Source organism: Lactuca saligna, chromosome 3, assembly GCF_052625555.1.
Source record: "Lactuca saligna cultivar CGN05327 chromosome 3, ASM5262555v1, whole genome shotgun sequence".
In the NCBI taxonomy this organism is placed as follows: domain Eukaryota; kingdom Viridiplantae; phylum Streptophyta; class Magnoliopsida; order Asterales; family Asteraceae; genus Lactuca; species Lactuca saligna.
Window position 1 is genome coordinate 27,239,739 of NC_136419.1, and position 15,020 is coordinate 27,254,758.

Here is a 15,020-nt window from a genome sequence, read left to right on the forward strand (position 1 = left end):
CACATGCATGGGCTTTTAGGTCATTTAGAGCTTCATTAGGCCCATTGGAATTTCTTAGGCCCATTAGGGTTTAAGTCCCTTTGTCTAAACATCCCGTATGATTCAACAAGCAAACTAAGCACACCGCCGCCCACCAGGGCAGCTGGTGGCGGCAGGGGGCGGCATCCACCACCTTATGGTGGTGGTTTAGAGTTTCTTCCAATTATTCTATTTTTTGTTACAATTTACAATGAAAATACCAAAAAGTAACACACACTAACTAAAATAAACACACACACACACAATCACCCTAGTGGTGGCCGACGATGGCATGTGGTGGTGGTGGCTTTTCCGGTAAATAAACAGCCACACAACACCTTCTCACTGCAGAAATGAACACAAACACACCCAAACACACACACACACATGGCAGCACATGGTGGCAACGGTAGCATCAGTGAGGTGGTGGCGGCGGTTCTCTTGATTCCAAGTCGAGCATCCAAATTCACGCCACAATGGAGCAACAACCCACTCAACACAAGATGAAACATAGCAGCAGTACTCGCACATCCTTGCCCGGAAAATAAACCCAACACCCACCCGTGGTGGGTGGCGATGGTAACAGCACCGGAAAAACAAGCAGCGACAATGACTAGCGGCGGTTGATGGAACAAAAAGAAGAAGGAAAAGGATGGTGACGCAAGACCCACCGAGTACAGTAGAAACAACATCGCCTCATGGTCTTCCGGCGACCCTTGCAACGATCTTGGTTGTTTACGACATCACCAACGATAGTGTCTGCTTCGATAGAAGCAACAACGGTTTACAATTCCATCCCCTATCTTCTTTCACCCGATCTTCAAGACGCCTGTCTTCAACGAACTTGGTTTCGTCGGCATCCACCGTGGTGGCATCGTTGTGGTGGTTCAAGGACTTGATAGCGGAGGAAGGTAGCGACAATGGAGGCTGAAGATTAAGGTGGCGCCTGGAGGTTTAGAGCATCTAGGGTTACGGTTCAACGGTTGCTAACATTATATAACAGCTCCCTTAAAACTTCGAATCATAATGACAAAATTAGTCCCTCCTCCTCTACATTCTTTCAAAATAAATCCTTAATTTACCCTTTTAACCCCTGTCTTCAAAACTCTTTATAATTTGAGTCCAAATTTTACCATTTAGCCCTTAGCTTCCAACATCTCTTCGTATTAAGTCCCAATAGTCCCTGCCTTCATAAATATTTACGAAACAAATCTGAAAGTTACACTTTTAACCCTCGGAAATCAAAAGTATATCATTTGGCACCCCGAAACCAACACTCCACTAATTATTATCTGATTTTGGACAATAATAATATAAAATAATAGTAAAATTACTTCTTGGGGTTCCAAGTTTATTATTTTAATTATTCTATTTTATAGGATGTTACACATATCAAGTCATTATCTCTCGCCATGTGGTCTTTGATGAAACTGTTTTTTCCTTTTGCATCAATGACATCAAATATTGCTCCATTGTATTCTTTTCTGGAAAATATGGAGACGACAAACCCTTTATCTATTTCATCTCCTCCTGAAGGTGGGTCTTCTCTCAAGACCATCTTTCCTTCGAAAATTTCATCCGCTTCCTCATCCCTGGCTCCATCTACTCCTAATCAATCCAATACACCCTCCTTGACCCCCATCACATCATCTCCTGTCAGTCCAAACAACTTCAACAACAGTCATCTGAATCTCCCTCCCGACTCTTCCACTATTTTTCCTAGTATCACTCACAATCAGTCGCAACACCCTATGCTTACTTGTTCAAAACTTGGTATTTTCAAACCAAATCGAAAAATTAACCTTCTTGTTCATTCCTCTTCCCCTGTCCCTAAAACTTACTTATAGGCACTTAAAGATCCTAATTGGCTTAACGCAGTAACAGAAGAATATATTGCTCTTATCAAAAACAAAACTTGGGTACTTGTGTCGCGACCACCTCATACTAATATAATTAATTATATTTGGCTATTTAAGAAAAAGATTAATGCAGATGGCACTCTTTCTAGATAGAAAGCCGATTTGGTTGCTAATGGGCGCAGTCAGAGACCCGATATAAATTGTGATGAGACATTTAGTCCTGTTGTTAAGCCAACCACTATTCACATTGTTCTCAGTATTTCCATTACTCATCAGTGGCCTATTCGACAACTGGATGTCAAGAATGATTTTCTTCATGAGCATCTTCATGAGACAGTATATATGCAACAACCCTTTGGTTTTCATGATTCATCCAGGCCTAATCATGTTTGCTTACTTCAGAGATCTCTCTATGGTCTCAAGCAAGCTCCTCGTGCTTGGTTTCAACGGTTTGCCTTATTTATTTCACGTATTGGTTTTGTTCATAGCAGGTGTGATTCATGTCTTTTTATCTATATCCAGGGCTCTCATATGGCATATATTCTTTTATATGTGGATATCATTCTTCTCACTGGTACTTCTAATCCACTGTTGACTCATATCACCTCATTATTAAGCGTTGAGTTTGCAATGAAAGACCTTAGAGACCTTCACTACTTTCTTGGTATTTCGGCTACTTGGTCTTCTACAAGTCTGTTTTCGTCTCAACGTAAGTATGCAACCGAGATTCTTGATCGTGCCTCTATGCTTAATTGTAAACCGACTTGCACCCCGACAAACCTGACTGCCAAATTTGATGGATCTGGCCCTCCTGTTGCGGATCCTACTTTATATCGCAGTTTACCTGCTGCTCTACAGTATCTCACATTTACCAGACTCGACATCACTTATGCTATTCAACAGATTTGTTTATACATGCATGATCCTCGTGAACCTCATTTTACCGGTCTTAAGCAGATTTTACGCTATCTCAGGAGGACTATTGATCATGGTATTCAAATGTTGTCATCTCCAAATCGTGATCTCATTACCTACTCTGATGTTGACTGGGCAGGGTGCCCAGTCACTAGGCGTTCCACGTATGGCTATTATGTTTTCTTGGGTCATGATATTCTGTCTTGGTCTTCTAAACAATAGAACACAACGTCACGTTCGAGTGCCGAAGCTGAATATCGTGGTGTCACTAATGCAGCTGCTGACACATGTTGGATATGTGGCCTTTTTCTTGAACTTCACTACTCTCCTCTCAAGGTCACTATTGTTTATTGTGATAATGTCAGCGCCGTATACATGTCTGCTAATCCGGTTCACATCAACGGACAAAGCACATTGAAATTAATCTTCATTTTGTTCGCGACAAGGTCGCTACAGGTCATGTTCCTGTGCTTCATGTACCCTCTTCCTCTCAATATGATGACATATTCACGAAGAGTCTACCTTCATCGTTATTTCTTGATTTTCAGTCCAACTTAAACGTCCGGGAGTCCACTCCCATTCTTACTGTCGGCCTGTGGGGGGTTGTTAGCGATATTTATTATGTATATGTATTCTTGTATTTGATAGTTGGGTAGGGTACGGGCATACGATCAAATTGGTTATGACATCTTCTTTTGTAAATTATTTATACCCGTTCGTTTAATGATATTAATGAGAGAGGAATTTAACAAAATAACTATTTTTTAAATATTAAGATATTTACTTAATTTAAAATATCTTAACATAAGCTTTTAAAATTAATTCTAAAATATATTTATCATATAATTTGTTTTTTAAATAATGATTGGATTTTAAAAGTAGCATTATTAAAATGCATACGGTGGGCTGTTTAATTTGAATATCTTTGGTGAGCTAAACCCACATTTAAAGGAAAGAAGAAAGATGTAGAATCCAAACTACTTTCAACCACCAACCAACGCGTTATTTGCATGTGCGTCACATGCGTCCAATTCCCAATAACAATTTTACACCATTATCCTTTCCCACTACATTAAAACTGGTAAACAAATAACTCAATTATCAAATTATTTCATTTACATCAAGCCTGTCATAAAATAAAAAAAAAAATCCATATCATATATTTGGTTTTATAAAATAAATTTAACCATGTTTAAAGCTCATGTTTGATGCATCACATATTTATTTCGTACAAGTCCAAAAAAAAAATGCAGGTTGTGTTGGGCATATATGAATTAACTTATTTTCTAGTTTATTTCAATATAGTATTTTGTGAGACCCCTGAAAAAGTCTAAGATTTAAAAATAAATCTTTTTGAGCTAGCTTATTGAAAATTTTATTGGAACTTTTCCATAAATTATCCAAATACACATTTATATGCTCATTTTCCACTAATTTACTTTTATACCATTTATTTTTTATCTATATTATCAGCTATTTTTTTTATCAAAATTATTACCATATTAGATATATTATCAAATAAAAACTAATTTTTAAGGTATTCTGTCAAATACGACTTTAATAATAGACATTAAGCTAGCCATAAACGGGGCATTTACAACCAACAGCCAATAATCAAAAATCTTTAAAGCACATATAAATCGATAATTATATATTTCTTTTACTAAATGTTTTTATTATTCAAATATAGAAATAAAATCCCTATCATTTCTTGTATATCGCCTAATTAAAAAGTGACTTGTTTCTAAATACGGTTGAGAGTGGGGCCGTTGGGAATTGATTGGATAAGGAATCATCCAGCTCAGATCCAGCGCGTATCGTCTCTTTTTGTTTCGGTGGAAAACCCTAAGGTGAATCTCTCATATATTTCCAAGTTTTATCCTCATTTTTTACTGTTTTCAATTTCAAACAACCTTTTTAAATATTAATTGTGTATCCGGTCATTATCATCATATCCACAAAGCCTTTTTTAGGTTTCTCCTTCAAATCTTTTTCATCACATATTCGTAACAATCAAGAGAGAGGATTTTAGCGAGCATGTGTAGTGGGTGATTCATGTTTAATTATGTATGTGTTAATTTATATAAAAAGCTCAGTGCTATATGTAGATATTTCCTAAAACATCGACATCGGTACGATAAGATTCATAAAATATTCATGTTTAATTATGTGTGTGAGAATGCTTGTGTTTCATCTTTATGATTCGCATGACCACATTAAATACCTCATCCTATCACTTATGACGTTATTAATTCTAACACCAAACCCTGTAACATTTTTCTTATAAATATTTTAGTTGAAGGTGTTCGAAACAAGAAAATTGCGCAATCATTTAATAATTGTAACTCTAAAAGTCCTGATTCGTTAAAGAGTACACTAAATGTGGTCTTGTAAGTCCTTGTTTCATATTATTGATTATCCTCTTGCTAATCCGTGGTGTTTTTTTTAATATATATATATATATATATATATATATATATATATATATATATATATATATAGAGAGAGAGAGAGAGAGAGAGAGAGAGGGGGAGAGAGGGTTCAATTAAGAAAAAAATATTAAGAATGGAGGAATCATTCTCAGTCAATCATTTAATTAGCATCTTAATTTAATAATTGTAACTCTAAAAGTTCTTATTCGTTAAAGAGTACACTAAATGTGGTCTTGTAAGTCCTTGTTTCATTTTATTGATTATGCTCTTGCTAATCCGTGGTGTTTTTTTTTAATATATATATATATATATATATATATATATATATATATATATATATATAGAGAGAGAGAGAGAGAGAGAGAAAAAGAGGGTTCAATTAAGAAAAAAAAATATTGAAAATGGGGGAATCATTCTCAGTCAATCATTTAATTAGCATCTTAACTTAAAATATACGGTAACAAAGTTGTAAATATGATATGATATCCTTCAATTACAGATATGTAAATGTGGATAATTTGATAACAATTCAAATTCATTATACTCGATCGTTCATCATCCAAATTTCTTCTCTAACGTTCAACGATCATCCAGATTTCTTCAACTAAATCATCTATCAACATCATCTACTATTAATCAATCATCCATCTTCGTCAAAAACACATTCATCAACATCATTTAATAGTAGATAAAAAAAATCGTTTTTGGTTCTTTCAATCTAACCTTCAACTATGCTTGAATACGAAAATATCTTCAACATCTACGATTAATTTTACTCCCGGTGTCATTAGATCAATCTCATCGATAATCAACATCAGTCTCACTCCATATCATTCATTCAACATCGATCATTAAACAAAACTTCGAAATTAAGGTTAGAAAAACATCAAATCATTTTTTTTGAAAAATTTCATATAATTCTCTATCAATCTACTATTTTGTAAGTTTTAAATAGTCAAAGTATCATGTTTTTAGCATTTTTAAGAAAGCTTACTTGTATGCACTCCAACTGTTTGATGAAATGCATAAACTAAATGACCACGTTATATTCACGTATGAATATGTTTTCGCACCTTAATCAATATATGATTATTGAAACACAAAAAAATATATATAATTTTATATGTTATTCATATGTGAATAACATATAAAAATTATATATATTTGTGAATAAATCTTGTAATATGCATATGTTAATATCCTGTGTAATATTCATATGTGAATAAACTGTGTAATCAGGGGCGGATGCAGGAATTAGTAATAGGGGTTGCACAATTTTTTTCCCGTCACACATAATATAAAACATTAAAAAAAAATCCGGTCAAACATAATATAAAACATCTATTCATCTAATACAATATTTTTTTCTGGTTAAACATAATATAACAACGATATACTAGAATTTAAATTTATCATCTTCGTGCAGGCATCTTTTGAAACCGCTCCATTACTTTTTCATAAAGTAATCCACAACAACTAACAAGAATTTCACACCCCCTAGCGACGGTGGGAATGGCCCCACAATGTTAAATCCCCATTGATGGAAAGGCCAGGGGCTGGTGATGCTGGTCAACGGCATGGCCGGTTGATTATGGACAGGAGCAAATGTCTAACATTCTTTGCATTTCTTGGTTAGGGTTGCTGCCTCGTTGTATATGTTCGGCCAATATACTCTTAGGCGAAGTATTTTACACGTGGGCGCTCGAGCACCTTCGTACACAACGACATCTCCAAAAAGACTTTCTTCCAGGAGCATCTATCCCTCTGTCTTAGAGATACATTTTAGCATGGGGTTAAATACCCTCTCTGATATAGTTGGTTGTCTCTGATTGTGAAATGTGATGCCCTGATCCTGACTTTCCTCGCTTCTTGTGGGTCATCTGGGAGTATGCCATGGCACAAGTAATCGACGTATGGTTTGGTCCATTTTGGGATAGTCGAGACTGTATTGACCGTTTGGTTATCAATGCTCCTTTCCGGAAGCACGTCGACTAACACTTTCTTTTTTAGGTGGTTGTAGGAAGTGGAGGCTAGCTTTCTGAGAGCATCTGTCCTCACATTTTTTCCACGAGAAATTTGTTTTATGGAAAAAAAAATTTGAATGTTCTTGTTAAGCTGCGGACTGCATCTAGGTATTTATGCATCCTTGGATCTTTTGCTTCATATGTTCCATTTATCTAGTTTGTGATTAGTAATGAATCACTACGAGCTGCTAATTGCTTTGAGCCAACCTCCTTTTCCAACCTCATGCCCGCTAGAAGTGCTTCGTTATGGGATACCTAGAAATCGAATCGCGGTGCATAAGTGATTTCTTCTCCCTTGGGGGATTTGAAGGATTAGGCCTGCTCCTGAGCCATCATTATTTGTCGCACCGTCAGTGTATAACTTCCAAAGTTCTTTGCCAGCTTCAGGTTCCAATGGGTCGACAGAGATTGTCGTCAGTACTCCCTTGATAGTGTATGGGATTTCGACTAGGAAGTTTGCGAGGGCCTAAGCCTTGATGCTAGTTTGAGGTTGATAATTGATATCGTGCTCGCCTAATTCTATGGCCCACTAGGCCAGGCACCCATACTTTTCCTACCTCAGCAGAATTTTCTTTATCGGATAACTAGATAGGACATCCACCTTGTGGGCTTAAAAATACCATCGTAGTCGCCTGGCAGTGTATACTAAGGCGAGGACCGGTTTCTATAAAACCAGGTAATTAACCTCTGGCCTTGAAAGGCCCTACTCACAAAGTGGATGGGGACATGTTTGCCTTCCTTTTCCATTGCCAACACACAGGAGATAGCTTCTTATGAAGCGGCTAAATACATATGTAGTGTCTCCCCTAGTAACGGGCAAGCGAGAGCCAATATTTTGTGTAAGGCGTCTTTCAGTTGTTGCAATGCTTCGTCTGCTTTTTCCGTCCATTTCAACGTCTTCTTATCTAAGCACCCTTTGAGGGTTTGGTACAGAGGAAGCACATTCTCTGCCGATTTGGCGATTAATCTTTTCAATGCTGTCAGCCTACTGTTGACCTCTTGTACACCCTTGAGGTTATGGGGAGTTTTTGACTCAAGGAACCCTTGGATTTTGGTGAGATTGGGCAGGATCCCTTCCTTGGATATCTGATGTCCAAGGAATTGACCTTCCTCTACACCGATGGTACACTTAGCCAGGTTTAACCTCATCCGTGCTTTAGCTAGTGTTTTAAAAGTTTCTTCCACACCATGGAGTAGAGTTTCTTCGCTACGAATTTTGATTACCATATCATCAACATAGACCTTGTTATTTCTACCGATTTATCAGAAAATATCTTGTCCATTAGTCTCTGATATGTAGCACCCATTTTTCTGAGTCCAAATGGCATTTTCAAATAGCAGAAAGTGCCCTTGTCGGTATGGAAGGTTGTTTTCGCCACGTCCTCTCGTTTCATCTGTACCTGATGATAGCGTTTGTATGCGTCGAAGAAACATTTGAACTGAAAACCTTCAAGTGATTGGACTTTCAGATAGGTATCCATGAGGGGATAACAATCCTTTGGACAGACGTTATTAAGATCTAAGTACTCAATGCACATTCTCCATGATCCATTTGATTTCTTTACCATAACAGGATTTGTTATCCATGTCCGGAACATTACATCCCTGAGTATGTCGGTACTTACTAGGTTGACGAATTGTGCATTTATAGCCTTGTTCCGATCTTCCTCCTGACCCCTCTTATTTTGTTTAACATGATTGCTTCTAGGCGTGATATTGAGATTGCGTTCTATAACCTGTCGATCACACCTGTTAGATCTGTTGGTTTCCAGACAAAAACGGTGGAATGTTGCTTCGGAAGCGCTACCAGTCATGTTTTGGTCTCCCTCGATAGGTGGGCACCGATTCACACGAGTTGTTCTAGATATTCCATGTTCATCTGGTGGTGTTCAGTGAAACAACCCTCCTTCAACTTCTTTGGTGCTCGCACCAACTCGGGAGCGGCTATGATTTGGTAGCAGTGTTGTGCCTTAGTGATTGTGGAGATGATTGTCGTTGATCCTTGATGCGTGCTAAATTTAACTATGTCTTGTATCGTTGATGGCATGAATTATATTAGGGAGATTGCTGACCGGCCAAGCAGAATATTGTGTTCTACTTGAAACCGGATCACAGAGAATTCGATTATTCTTTTGATCCTATCCCTTTCATCATGACTAACCAATGTTAGGGGTAGCCGGATAGTTCCCAATGGCCACAAGCTATGTCCAGTGAACCCTACCAGCGGTCCACCGATTGGGGGCCTGATCCCCTCCTTCCATGCCTCGGGTAGTTGCCTGAAATAATGCTCATAGAGTATGTCGAAGCAACTACCATTGTCAATGTATATTCGATTGATTTCCGTATGACAAATGAATATGGATATGAGGAGTGGGTCTCGCATATCTCAGTTCAATGGTCTGGGATCGTTGCTCGAAAAACTAATATTAATTAGATTTCTCGAGAGTACCTTTATCTCGTCCTCCGCTTGGTGAGTTGTGTTTATCTTACGAGACTTAGAGATAATGAGTACCTCTGTGTCGTCAACGGAGGTTCCTGCAGCAGATCAGGATGTGGTATCACCGTCTGAGGCAGTGAACCTTCCAATAATATATGCTGAAATTTGCTCTGGAGTACTGGCTCTACTATTTCTTCTGTAATCGGTGGGACATGTGCCATTAGCACCTAGATTGGGGACTGTGTTCTATACTCGTGGTGGAGGTCGTTGTTTACCGTCAGCAGTATTCTGAACAGATCTTCAACTGCAGTCCCAGATGTTGTTGGGTTTAGATCCCCCTTTTGCAGAGAACCAACATCATTTATTGAATGTATCACTCTAAGGAAACATCCAGATGGCGCCAAATGTTGTGACATGCTCATCCGGGGATTGGTTGTTCGTTGATGGGTTTGTCCAAGGGATTTTCCTGTGAACACAACACAAAATAATTGTTAAAGGATGGTCGGGGATTCTCCCATGACATCACTCCAACGATCAAGTTAGTCCTTAATTTTGAGGGAGTTTTTAGGGTAAATTGTATGGAGTAGAAGATGGATCCCTTCCTTGAGTCGAAAGAGATCCTTTTATTCCTATTTCTAACGGAACGAAATGACTTTCCCTTGTGGGAATGAGACGTGACACCCCTTTATTGGGAGGTGTATGTCCATGATAACTAACTGCCAGGTGACGTCAGTTCTAGGCGTCACCAGGCTCCTTGTCATGACATGATTGGTTGTAAGAGAATGAGAAGATCGTGAGGAATATTCTTTTCTTACGAGGAGAAGCAAACTACCAGGTCAACACTGGCCTACCCAGGCCAAGGCCCTGGCATGATAATGCTTCATTAGTACTTTCCGTTAAGTTTAATGTGGTCGTGTATAGTAACGTTATCAGAGTACATCAAGATATCATCCATAAACACAGTAAATTAACGATCGAGCATCAGCCTGCATACCCGATTCATCAAGTCCATAAATACTATAGGTGCATTGGTGAGCCTAAATGGCATCACCACGAACTTGTAATGCCCATAATGAGTCCAAAACACAGTAGTCTCCACGTCCTCCTCCCTCACCCTCACCTGATGATACCCCGACCTCAAGATGATCTTGGAGAACCAAGATGCACCCTGCAACTGATCAAAGAGATCGTCAATCTATGGAAGGGGATAATGGTTCATAACCATCAACTTATTCAACTCCTAGTAATCAATGCACATCAGGTGTTAACCATCTTTTTTCTTGAAGAACAGTATGGGTGCTCCCCACTGCGAACTGCTCAGTCCGATGAACTGCTTGCCTAGTAGCTCCTAAAGCTGAGAGGACAACTCCTGCATCTCGGGTGGTGCCAAGCGGTACAACGCCTTGTCAATCGGAGCCACACTTGTCTTCCTAACCCGGTCCTCAGTCAATCCTGACCCATCCTGGCCACCTGATTCAGATCTTGACTCAAATTGCCTCGTAACCACCATACTGAAAATAAACCAAAAAAATATCATATGAGGCACATAACATACCTTATGAGCCATTCCAGAACAAAATCCTAGGGGTAGTGACTTCCTTGCAATGCATATGGGTCATGTGCTTCCAGTAGTACATGTCCATACTATCTTCTACACCTACCTACATTTGTCTAAGAGGATCATCACAACAACCCTAACAACACACACTAGAATACACATACATCCTATGCTCACTCCCTAGAGAAAGGCTAAACATTCCTCTACCGGTCTACTGAAACCACATAACTCATCCATGAAATTTCGACAAACCCTGAAACACTCGTGTATGCTAATCATACATAACACCAGATCCTATAGACAGTCGAATACTAGATTCTACCCTAAGCCCACAACAAAACAAGGAACAAGAAATAAGGCCAAATCAAACATTATCAGGCTATTAAATCTTATTATGTACAATTTTGATGCATACACTAAGCAACTACAATAATGATGTCAATTTCATATAAAGAATAAACCCTAGCTAGGCTATCAGACATCATATAATCTGGAAATTCTAGCATGCAATTCCTAAAGATTCCGAACCTATCACTAGCATGATGTTCTATCATAACATAATATCAAATAACAGTGTGGCAACTTAGGGTCTACTTACTGGCACTCTGGCTAATCGTACACATCACATCCTTTCTTGATTATTTTTTAAAACAATTTTGAAAAAAAAAATTTAAAAACTTTTGCAGTTCCTTAGTTTGAGAATGGATTCACACAGATGTTCCTCCAATTTGCTCAAACCAAGGCTCTGATACCAACTTGTAACGTCTCAAAAATCACAAAAAATTTAAACTTTTCAAAACAACCCATTTGCTAAAAGAAGTGTTTACATAACCATTGTTTTCAAAACATTATTCAAAAACAAAGTCTCCCATGATTAATAAACATAAAAATCAGGATGTGTATGGACACAACTTCGCCTTCCCACGGTCCTTTGAAGTACATGAAAAAAAAACTAAAATTGTAAGCCAATGTTAAGTGAGTTTCCCCCAAAGTACCAACACACAACACACATATCATATACAAACAAGCAAGTTGGGTCCAATCAGTCATCAAACTGGAATACCCACGGGTCCATCGCCATCGGGTTGGATTACCCCTGGCTCAATTAGTTGTTGGACTAAAATGCCAATACACACTCGGTCCACTCATTCATTGGACTGGAATACCAATATACATCGGCCCCACTCAATCATCAGATTGGAATACCCTTAGCTCTACTCAGTCATCGGACTGGAATATCCCCAGTCTGTTGACTCACGCACTTAGCATTAAAGTCTCAACCCAATACAATATGTCTATATATAATACATAATAAACATATTTAATAGACATATAAATATGCAGACAGAAACCACATGTAGTTCTACAGATCTACCGGTCTATGCATAACAACAACTATCATATAATCATACAGATCTACCCCATACTCATCATATCATTAATCAATGTATAACAGGATATCAATCCAATGAGTCGGCCTTGGTGCCTTCGACCTAAAGTATAGTGAGGAAAACTCATCTCACAGTCCGACGAAAAAGCTGAATGATAAAATGCTCAAAAATACTGACTTTACAGGTCACATATTCAACAGATAGAGACCAAGGCTCAATTATAGCTCAAAATACCCAAAATACCCTTAAGTCAAACATGGTCAGGATTTGTCAAAGTCAACGGGTCAAGAAGTCAACTCAGACTGAGTACGCCCAGCGTACTCGACACGTATGCCCTGCGTACTCGTGATCCAGATTGGTGCTCCTTCCAACATACGACTAGGTACGCCTAGCGTACATAACTTCTTACCAACCTCACTTTTAAGGACTCAATCCCTTAAACCACTTCCCCCAATTCTCAGTTCTAGTCCCAAATGACGTCCCAAACCATAAAGTTTCCAACTTTATGGTTCTACATGTCTAAATCAAGCCCAACAACAAAACCTTAATGTTTCTTAACCACTAAATCTCTTAGTAACTTTCATGGGGGAAACTAAGGGGCCAAGATCATATTTTTATGACTCTAGACATGGAAAAACATCCAAAAGGATAGCCCATACATTCTATAGCATGCCATACACAAGAAAGTCATAGCTTGGGGACAAAAGTTCATAAATTATCATATAACCAAGATCTAAAAGTTTAATCATCAAGGTATGAACTTTATACCTTTTGGAGATGGAGAATAATGCAAGACTTCTAGATCCAAGCTTGCTTCTAGCTTCCAAGCTTCACCACCACAAAAAAAACACACACTCAAGCTTCAAAATGCAACAATGGGGCTAAGATTTACAAGAGAAGACGTTTCTAATGATGGAGGCTGGAAATGGGGTGAGGAAATAGGACTTAAGGTTCAATATAAAGGATCCAAACCCTCAAGATAAGGGTTTTCTCCAAGTCGGAGTACGCCTAGCGTACGCATTGCTCGCCTATCATACTCCCAAGTCAGCATCGTTCCCTTAAATATTCCTTATGCCCAGCGTACCACATTGTATGCCCAATATACACGTGTTCCGCCCATATTTAGAACAATGCCACTATACACCATTTTGCAGCACTTTCCATACACAAGGCTAAAATACAAAGAATATTCATACTTAAGGTTAAAATTAGAAGTACCTCATCATTGGGATCTTATAGTATCTTCAAAAATGGAATTACAATGACCACATATTGTAGAACCAATGTTAACACCCCTTTTTCGAAGCACAAATTTGGTTGGGATACGATCTGGATTTTCTCTCCAAATAAAACACATCACCTTAATTATAACCTTATGTACCCACTGTATGACTGCTTCCTTTGGCATAATGCTTGGTTTTATCGATTTTTCCCCTTAAATCATCGATGTGGTATCTCCCATCAGTAGTGAGATTACAGTACCAATAGTCCAATCTCGAAGATGGGTGGTAATTACCAATCCTGGATGCCAACATATGAGATTATCGAGTTTGGATACCTTTTGTTGGTCTAACCTTTCAATCCCAGATTATGTCCCCAATTTTTACTCTATCACTGATTTTATAGTGCTTACTTTTTTCTATTTTGTATAAATCCGGGAAATCAGTTTTAAGATTTGTATTTCAAAGCCATCTATCATACCAAAATAGATTTTTATCACATACACAAATTTTCTTCTTAATCACCTTAATTATATCAATTGCCATCTTGGCTAGATCATCTTTGGCTTTAGCTATATTATTCCACACACTCGTGTATATCTTTTTGGCCACATACTTTGATGGCTTGTTGGAGAGATTATGTATACCTTTGATTACACAACTCCATAGTTTTTTTTCCTTCCTTTAGACACCACCACCACTTGACTATCATTTAAAGATAAAATGCCCTTAGCGCTCCCAAACCAAGACCACCCGATTCTTTGGGAGATATCACCTTCTCCCATGCTACCCAATTTATTTTTTCTTTTTATCCGAACCCCCAAATGGAATCGCCTTCTTATCTTTTCTAGCGTATAAATAATCCCCCTAGGTGCGACAAAAAGAGCAAAGTAATATGAAGGGATATTGCCAAGAATAAATTTGGTAAGGGTTAATCGCCCTCCAAGTGATAGTGTCTTTGCTTCACAGGAATTAAGCTCGGTTTGGAATCTATCAATCACAGGTTTCAATGTTTCTTTTGGTTCATGTTTTCTCCTATGGGAACACCAAGGTATGAGAAAGGAAGTATGGCTGGTTCACACCCCAATGGAAGTGAAAACCGAGCAACAACTTTCATATCTACTCTAATACCAAATAATCGAGATTTATGGAAATTAACTTTGAGA

The 15,020-nt window shown here is 38.2% G+C and overlaps 1 protein-coding gene across 1 annotated transcript; it reads right to left on the reverse strand.

The window, feature by feature from the left end:
* Nucleotides 1-8,019: 8,019 nt before the first annotated feature.
* LOC145035295 (putative mitochondrial protein AtMg00860) lies at nt 8,020-8,475 on the reverse strand. The gene has a single exon (XM_078983861.1). It carries the CDS (start codon nt 8,473-8,475, stop codon nt 8,020-8,022), a length of 456 nt encoding a protein of 151 aa, XP_078839987.1.
* Between the last annotated feature and the right edge of the window lie 6,545 nt (nt 8,476-15,020).